This window comes from Homalodisca vitripennis, chromosome 6, assembly GCF_021130785.1.
Source record: "Homalodisca vitripennis isolate AUS2020 chromosome 6, UT_GWSS_2.1, whole genome shotgun sequence".
Classification (NCBI taxonomy): Eukaryota; Metazoa; Arthropoda; class Insecta; order Hemiptera; family Cicadellidae; genus Homalodisca; species Homalodisca vitripennis.
The window spans coordinates 121,692,013-121,701,651 of NC_060212.1; the positions used below are offsets into that span (position 1 = coordinate 121,692,013).

The 9,639-nt window shown below is 36.0% G+C and overlaps 1 protein-coding gene across 1 annotated transcript in view; it reads left to right on the forward strand.

Moving 5' to 3' along the window:
* Positions 1–9,639, forward strand: part of LOC124364860 (mRNA-capping enzyme) — a 42,357-nt gene that overhangs the window by 25,957 nt on the left and 6,761 nt on the right. Inside the window, 5 exon segments of the mRNA XM_046820652.1 lie at positions 4,517–4,618; positions 5,054–5,189; positions 6,678–6,800; positions 6,910–7,095; positions 8,463–8,563. Of these exon segments, the coding sequence (XP_046676608.1) occupies positions 4,517–4,618; positions 5,054–5,189; positions 6,678–6,800; positions 6,910–7,095; positions 8,463–8,563 (648 nt within the window).

Consider the following 9,639-nt stretch of genomic DNA (forward strand, 5'->3'; position numbering starts at 1 on the left):
GGTGCCTTGACAATTGCTTCAACCTTACTAGGTGCGGTATGCAACCCTTGTTTACTGATAACAAAACCTAAAATATTCTAAACTGTCACAGAAAAAATTTACATTTGTTCTTGCTCACTGTGAACCCATTGTCTTCAAGTCTTTGACACACTAGTCTAAGTCTATGCATGTGTTCCTCATTGTTTTTACCTGTTACTAGAATGTCATCTAAAAATACAGTTACCCCCGGGATACCTTGTAATGTTCGTTCTATTATTCTCTGGAATAATTCCCGGTGCTGAACTGATACCAAAACATAGGCGATTGTAAGCATACAATCCTTTGTGTGTGCTAATTGTACAATACGTTTGACTATCTACATCTAGTTTAAGCTGCTGATAAGCTGAAGATAAATCTATTTTAGAGAAATTTTTTTCTCCGTTTTTGTAGGGCTGGCAAATATTTCTTCAATTTTCGGTAACGGGTGTCGGTCTACCTCCAAGAAAGGATTTACAGTTATTTTTATAATCCCCACAAATTCTTATTTTCCCATTAGCCTTAATAATTGGTTACAATGGGGAGTCCCCCATTCAACTGGTATCTACTGGTGAAATAACGTTCTCTTGTTCTAGTCTAGTCAGCTCGGCTTCTACTTTTTCTTTAAGTGTAAAAGGTTAACGTCCTAGGTTTAAAGTATTTTGGTACTACATTTTCTTTTAACTTTAATTTAACTGGTGCACCCTTGAAACATCCCAACTTATCCGTAAATACATTTGGAAACTCATTGTACAGTAATTCTACTTGTTTGTTGTTGTTGACAACAGACGGATTGACAGATGTTTGTTTGTTTTACCTCTACCAGTGTGTTGTGGCTTCCACTGACAGGCGTGCATGCGTCTGCCGCGCTGCCGCCCTGCAGTTGGTACAACCCCCACCATGCTCGTGCGATCAGCTGACTGTACATTGTTTACATTACTAGGCACTCTAACTGTTAAATCTAATGCTTTGCATCCAATCACGCCCTAACAAGGGATTAGCCCCATTAGCTACGATGTATAAAAGCTAATTGTTTTCTCTTTACCTTTATGTTGTACATTGACCATAACCTTACCTAAAGGCCTGATCTTTTCATGTGTATATGAACTTAATACTAAGCTAGTTGGATACATGTTTATATTTCCTAACTTAGTCTTACAATCTTTTTCTGACATAACTGAAACACAAGCTCCACTATCGACTTCAAATACAATTTCCTTACTTTCCACTAATAACTGTACCGTTATTGGCTCAATTTTATTAATCTTAGTTTCTATTTCTTTAACCGTAAATAGATTGGAAATGTCATACACATCGTCATTGTCTTTATGTTTCCAGTGATGATTATCTGAAACCGGACTCTGCTTGATTCTTTACTTTTCCTCTACATAGTGCTGCCTACCTTTATAAACATATTGCTTTTTATTGCTGTAAAAACTGTTTCCCTTTAGCTGAAGGCTCCTTAGACCTATTTGTAAAAACATTTGGTTTGTTCTCATTAGGTTTGTTAACATAATTTTTCGATCTACAAACTCTTTCAAGGTGTCCCTTCTTTTTACAATGATTACACGTGTACTCACGAAACCGACATTGCGATGCTGTGTGTGATCCTCGCTTGCCGCAACAATAGCAGGTGATGTCTCCCAGCGCCTTCCCGCCGTCCGATGACCGTCTCGCTGCGATGCTCGCCGCCTGTGTCCTTTTCGGTAATCGACCCGCTGCTCTGCATCCGGTGAATACGTCCTCCTGCAGTTGTCATCTGGGCCGCCCCCTTCTCAGCAATATTCCATTGCAGTAGCTAGTTGCACGGCTTTTTCATAAGTGAGGTTCTCCTCCCCGAGAAGTCTTTTCTGTATCTGTTGGTCTCGCAGACCCGCGACTAATCTGTCCCTTAAGTAGTCTGGCAATTTATCACCAAATTCACAATACTTAGATAACTGTTTTAAATGCACCATATAATCGCTAACCGTTTCATGATCCAATTGATTCCGCCTACTGAATTTAAATCTTTCCGTGATAAAAGAAGGCTTGGGATGCAGATGATTCGCTATAGTGTCCACAATTTCCTTGTACGACTTGTCAGACGGTTTGTCTGGTGTAATTAAGTCTTTCAGTAACGTATAGGTCCTTACACCCATAACTGTCAACAAAGTGCTTAGTTTCTTTGAATTATCGATATCATTACAATCAATAAAAAACTCAAATCTCTCTATATAAGACTGCCACGATTCTTCCGCACTATCAAAATAACCCATAGACCCGATAGTTGCCATTTTGTTTTCTTGTACACTCCGTAATAACTGTTTAAAATGTCCCCGGTAAAAATAATCGTTCTAACGGCATTAATTGCAACGATTAAAATCAGCTTGTGCGCTGCTTACACCAAGAATAGTTTATATCGATCGGCGTACCTTACTACTCCCGACCGTTTGGAAATGTCCGGAATGTCCTTGCACATTCGCGGTTATTTGCACGTGTTCATTACGATAGTATGCCCTTCCGCACTATATCACTGTAATTCACTGTTTCAATGTCCCGAATGTCCCTGCACATTCGTTGTTATTTGCACGTGTTCATTACGCTTGTTGCCCTTCCGCACTAAATCACTGTAATTCACTGTTGCAGTTGTTTTCCTCGTCGCCACTGTAAGCGACGTTCCATTGTTGCAGTTGTTTTCCTCGTCGCCACTGTAATGTATGCGGGGGTCGACACTGTACTCTCTATGGGTCGGGAAGAATAATTAAACTACACATTTTAGAGTAACATTGCTCTAGGACCGCTCGTAAAGGAACGGACGGGACGCGGAGGAGGTTACATGACGGTGTCTGGTGGTGGACTCCGGGTGGACTGCTGGGCTGGCCAGCTTGGGACCGTTGGTTGTAGGGTAGTGGCGTGATGTGACGTCACAGGAGAGCAGCCTATGAGCATTCTTTATTCTTTTAGACCACATCGTATGTTACATCGCCTGACAATACATACTGCCAACATCACTGGTGCAGACATTAAATATCACTATGGATCCCTACCAACTTAGTACTTCTCACACTAAATACACTACAATTTTCTCACTGATGACTCGTTCATCGCATTGTCACCGTAAACTGCCTTAATTTGCCTATAAATTTCAATAGGTCGAACATTCTGTGCATTCAGAAAACCGTATCACACTACGCAGTTCACACTTGGCGGGATTTTCAATTAACGCCGCCATTTTAAACTTTCACAGGAGACGCAAACGTGACCTCACGGTACCCGCTACTCAGCTCACACTGAGGCAGAAGGTGTGGCTAACGAACAAGCTATCTACCGCGGTGGTGGGGGAACTGCGCCGCCCGTGATGCGCAATCGTTCTTTACTTTCTGGAAGACCCTCGTATATAATGTCTGTAACGAATAAGTAAAATAAATAAATGATCACTTTGTTTACTAGGACCAGCGGCTTGCTACTGGTCTAGATACGTCACATCAACTGTTTGTTCCTTACTTGCAGTTCACATTAACAGTGGTTATATATTATTTTTCTATATTATTGGTGTTTTGTTTGCAATTTTTATACAAAACCCAATGGTGCAATTCAGTTGTAGATGCTGAAACAACAGTGTAATTCAGGTTTAAGGAAATTTCAAAGCAACCATGCAATTCAGGTTGCTGGAGATTTCAAAGCAACCATGTAATTCAGATTGCTGGAGATTTCAAAGCAACCATGTAATTCAGGTTGCTGTATATTAAAAAAGCAACAGTGTAATTCAGATTACAGGAAATGATGAAGCAAAAGTGTAATTTAGTTTGCAGGTGATCTCAAAGCGATTTTATACCAAGTAACAATAGGGATATTTCATATTCAAGAAGTTATTCTTGTTATTTTCAATATTCATATAGCACCATAAAGACCCTTAGGTGTCAATTCAGGTGAAACTGATGATAGTTCTTATATTTTGCTTATGCCATGTTTCATTACACAGGATTGACTAATTCTGTGTAGTAATTAAAAGTTTTAAGGCAATGAATTTCTAAATTGTTTAGTTCATGAGTTTAATAACGACATTAGCAAGTAAGGAAAGAAGTTACAGTTAAAGAAAGGTTTCCTCTCAATTAATTCTGCCAGGGAGTCAATAGTTCTTTAAAAAGTTATGCTGAAAAGGAAATCTCCTAAACCATTTAAGTAAACTGAATAATGTTTATTTAAATAGACAAATTAGACTATTAGCTTGCTGTTTCCATTTTCACATTGCTGTTTGCAACTGATGTACTATAGCTTAAAGGGCTTTTTAACTAGTAGCGATGATCTAATAGCTGAAAGTGTGGTGAAATTTACAGCTTTACCACTTACGTGCATTAGTTGCTCATACTTCTATATCAGTGTCTTTCTTCAAACTCATGGCTTGAAAGAAAGCTGACTGAAAAATGTTATGCCACCATATCAAATTAGAAAAAGTGAAATGCGTAACAACTTTATTCAAATACACTAGTTAATTTATCAAATTTCCATTTTAACTTTGCAGGTCAGGGTTTCCAGGGTGCCAGCCAGTTTCCATGGATCTACAAAACATAAAACTGCTGCAGAAAATGCCTTACAGGGTGTCTTGGAAAGCAGATGGAACGAGGTGAGCATGTGACCTACAGAGGAACTGTAATATAGAGTGGTGATGTCTTGTTAACCTGTGTATAGGAATTAAAGGCAGATCCGCAATCTTGTGACAACGTAAAAAACATATTGGAATTACGTTATCCGCATTACCTACGTTATAAATACACTGTGATTTAACAACCTTTCAATGAAGTAAAACTTTTGAATCTTAACACAGTTGATAAGAATGGGTTCAGTTTTTTTTTCAACAAAGCAAAACATTTTTCAATAAATTATAAATTACCTAAGTTAAAGATTATTTGTATGAATTGAGTTTATCAATAGCAAATATCTGTTGTAATAGTGACATTTTATGAAGGAAGAAGTGACATTTTTCTATTTTAAATAAAAATTACAAATCTGTGTATCAATAAATAACATAAAATAATAGCTGTATCTGTTTGTGTGGCAGATATATGATGCTGGTACTCAAGGAGGGGGAGGTCTACTGTCTGGACAGAGACAACAGTGTGTTCCAGGTGGAGGGACTTAGGTTCCCACACCGCAAGGCTCCCAACCGTCATCTTACCAACACCCTGCTGGACGGGGTAAGTCCTTTAATATGGTGCTATATATAGTTTGCTGTCATCGTCAAAGCAAGTTCAGGCTGCACTAGCCAAATATGTCATTACTGTGTTGCAACTATAGAAACACAGTGTTTCCACAACTGGTATCTGGTCTCTGTCTTTGACAGGTGTCATCAAATCCTAAAATATAAGGTTAAGCACACTAAAGTACATGAAAGCATCATGGATTTCAGTAGTACATATGTTTTGTGCCATGATTTTTCGTTTATGCATCAACTTATGTTGAATAGTTTACTTTTTTGTGTAATGTAATATTTAGGATTTTACGGTTGAAGATAAGAGCAGATACCAATTATCAAAATATTGACTGTGTTTTAATTACAGCAAATGTATACAGTGTTTTCATCCTTAAGCAGATATCTGGAACTTCTTTACTTACACCCACAATTACTCCTCCCCTATTACTCATCCACAGCCACCGCCAGTAACAGTATAACTCAATTCACTGCTCCTAAATCCTGACAGGGCAGATTGCTTTTGTTTATGACACAGATAGTATTTTTATAGCAGTATTATTAAATTGATATGAAGTAAATGCATTATTTGAAATATACATAAAAATACTGTAATTTTATTTTTTTAAATAAATTAATGTGTATTTTTAATGTAAACAACAGATTTAAGACTTATGTAACAATTCATATGAAGCAAATAAATAGGGCTAAAGTTGAGAATCTTTAAATCAAAAGAAATAATTAATTAATTTTTTGGTTGTCAACCAATTTATTTATGTATCTGTTATTTCTGCACTTTTGTTTTTGAATAATCCAATTTAAAAATATTAAATTTATTGGATGGTTGAGTGAATAATATTATTATTTCTATTGATGAATAATTGTTTGTCAATACATTTCTATTAGAAACACAACATGTATACCAAATGTTGTATAATACCTCAAAAATTGTAATTTCTCTGTCCAATAAATAAGTTTGGTAAAACATGTTTTAGTTGTTCTTTGTGAAAAATTGTAGATGGACAACGGTAACAAAATATTATTGTTTTGTAGAACTATTTGACTTGCATTCTGTTACTTCTAACACATTAATTGCTTAGTTGTAAGTAAACAGATGACTGCTAAGTTTTGTTTACATCATACTTAATGTAATTCTAGATAATTAAAAATATATATAGGCATCCTTATATTTTGATATTTTCGTATAATGTGTAAGGGTGGTTTGAAAATGTGTTTCAAGAATTTAAAGGGTTTAATATATTATTATAATCAATACAAATATCCATGTATTTTCAAAGTAAGAGATGAAAAATTTGATATGCAGCTATTAAAATTATATTTTTTCTGAATGCCTGTAAATGTCTTTAAAATAGTAGGTACTTATTATTGGCTTAGTTTTTGTGTTACTGGATAATCTCGAAAGACTCATTTGGATTTCTTTATAGAAGCTTAATAAGATGGAAGATAAATTAATAGGAGTTTTACACTTTTTCAGGAAATGGTGATAGACAAACATGAAGGCCGCAACATCCCCAGATACCTTGCATACGATATCATCAGGTCTGACGGAGTTGACTGTATGAAAATGAAATTCCCATTACGACTTAAAGTCATTGAGGTAATAATATTGAATGTCATCTTTTCATATCAGTCTTTGATAGTTTCTCTCTGTCAGAGGTTATTTTGGATGTATCTGAGTAGTTGAACATTGTATTGTGATGGCGCAGGTGGATGTTGTGGGCCCCAGGAACAAAGCCATCACCGAGGGCAGGATCAACAAGGAATTGGAGCCGTTCAGTATAAGAATGAAGCAGTTCTACCCGGTCACCAAGGCTGGCAGTCTACTCGGTGAGAAGTTTGCGAGACAGCTCTCACATGAACCGGATGGCCTCATCTTCCAACCAGCCAATGATGTAAGTGACAGTTGTTTGGTCTGGCTGATGTGTTTAACAGCAACGTAGCATCACTGATTCATGTTTTATAGAAAAGATTAGTGGTTAGGCGGATGTTGGCAGCCACGTTCAGAGATATTTATTATAATATCGTACTAACTATAAAAGTAATGTATTATTGAATGGATAAGTATTGTTATAAACATTTGCCAACAGGTTTTAAAGTCTTGCAGAAAATAGGTTCACTACATTTAAAAAAATTTTAAATGTCTGTCCTGGTCTCTTCTTCAGATGGATAGATAATCTAACACATAAGAATTAAAAACTAGAGGATAACAAACTAGATTAACCCATTGACATATTTAGATGAACGTGAACTTTGCAATACCATTTACACCAGAGAATACCTGGACGGTGTCGTCATATCTTCGATCAACATAACTCATAGTTTTCAGTTTCTCTATTAGGTTACAGTACTTCAGAATTATTTATTTCCTCTATGAATTTAGCTACATTTACATGCAACAGTGGCTTATTCTGATTGAATAGACAATACAGTAGAGTTTTGAGGTTCTGGTTGGATTACACAATAGTGAAATTGATTGTTACATTGACAATGATGGACTTTCTTCCTCTTCAACTGTTGATGACATTGAATTCACGGATCATGTCCCTACAGATCAACTACAAGATGAAAACGAGAGAAGTTTCAGTGAAATTTTGGAAAGAAAAAAATACCTTGTCTAGCCACGTGTTACCTTCATATCCCAACTTGCGCTTGCGCACTGAGCTGTTCTCGTAATCTCAATAAAACCTCACTTCTTTTTCAGTCTATAATATGTCCAAAACTGTTTATTGTTAAACTGTTGTCCCCTTTCTTGTTTATTTGATGGAGCCTTCCAACATCCTCCTATTGAATTCAACAATAACAACTCATCACTGTCACTTCATCGATTTCTATCCAGGGCATAACATGTATGTTTAAACCGGACTTACACCAGGGCTTTGTAAATGTCAATGTCATTTCCAACAAAACTGAAGTAAACACAAATAAAAAACACTGTTTGAAGTGATGAGAAAGAGATGAAATATGTCTTCCACATAGCTTTCTGTTTGAACGAGGCACTTATGCAGAAAACGTATTATACCTTGGAGAGGAAAGTGAAACTACGTTTGTTCATGACTTTTGTTATGGGTTGGTGAAGGCAAGATAATTTTAAAATATTTTGTACTAGTGTATTGTTTCATACTTAAAAGATTTAAACAATTTCTAATCATTTAAAATATCTGAAATTTTACCATTTTTGAAACCATTTCAAATATGACCAGATTGGCATTTTAAGTAGCCTACAGTTTGCATCGCTCTAAAACATTAAAAATGTGTTTAGCCTTACAAGACTGGGCAGTGTATGGAAGTACTGAAGTGGAAACCGGCCAGTCACAATTCTGTGGACTTCAGACTGAAAATTCAAAGAGAAGGTGGAGAAGGGTGAGTATGCTTTAATATGTAACCACATATACGCTTTCACAATATTATGTTTCACATTATCTTAAAATCAACATGTTAGTATTTAAAATTGTGAAAAATTCAGCAGCAACATATTAAAATTATTTTTTCTCTTTGGCAGCTAAATACTATCATTATTTGTTATCTGTTCAACAATAAAGAGACAAAAGAGCATTTGTGTAGTTATTATAAATGGTGAATTTGTTTATCATTCAGTTTTCAATTTTATATTAATGGTAGTGAAAAACTAAAAGTACCGAACCGGTCACACATCAGTGACTGGTCTGCAGTGGTGGATAAGTACACACAGATGATATATCGACGGCTGGTAATAAATCTCACATAACTGTAACTCAAAGTCAATTTTTTACTCACAGCTGACTGTGATAAACAATAAAGTGAGTTGCCATGTCCCACACATCGTCCATTATACGTTTTGGTACGTTCTGTAAAGCCAGTAATGTAAAATATAAAGTACAGAACACATTTGAACAAGAAATGGTAGCTGGTGATAATTTTCTTATAGTAATAGGGTTTATTTTTTTATTTTGTAAACATAAATATGTTATTGAGATTTTATGCTGAGTATCTTTTATATACAGGGTGTTTGAAAAGTATGGGTACAGCTTAATATTTTAAAAACCATAGGAGATAACATCTATAAACTTTGCACAGTGTCATATGGCTATGTAAACTATTTTTCCTTGCTATTACCATGACATGCCAACCATGGGGGGACGGCCCACAGAGGAAAACATGGAAATCTTAAATTGAAGCATGGGTCGAGTGATACCTCATTTGAAAGAACTCACATAGTAGAGTTGAATGCCGCAAACCGCATCTCAAAAGGTTTATCCAATCAGAGATGGCGGGTTGTTTTAGGTACACAATGTGAAGTACATTATACGCTGCCATTTCCGACTGGATCGTCGTATTCTGATGCGGTTGGCGGCGTTTCACTCTACTAACCAATGTGTTTTCACTGACTATTTTTAATTAGCAAAGTATGTCATAAATTTATAACACAATAAATACCTATGTTTTTTAGTTTTATTTAT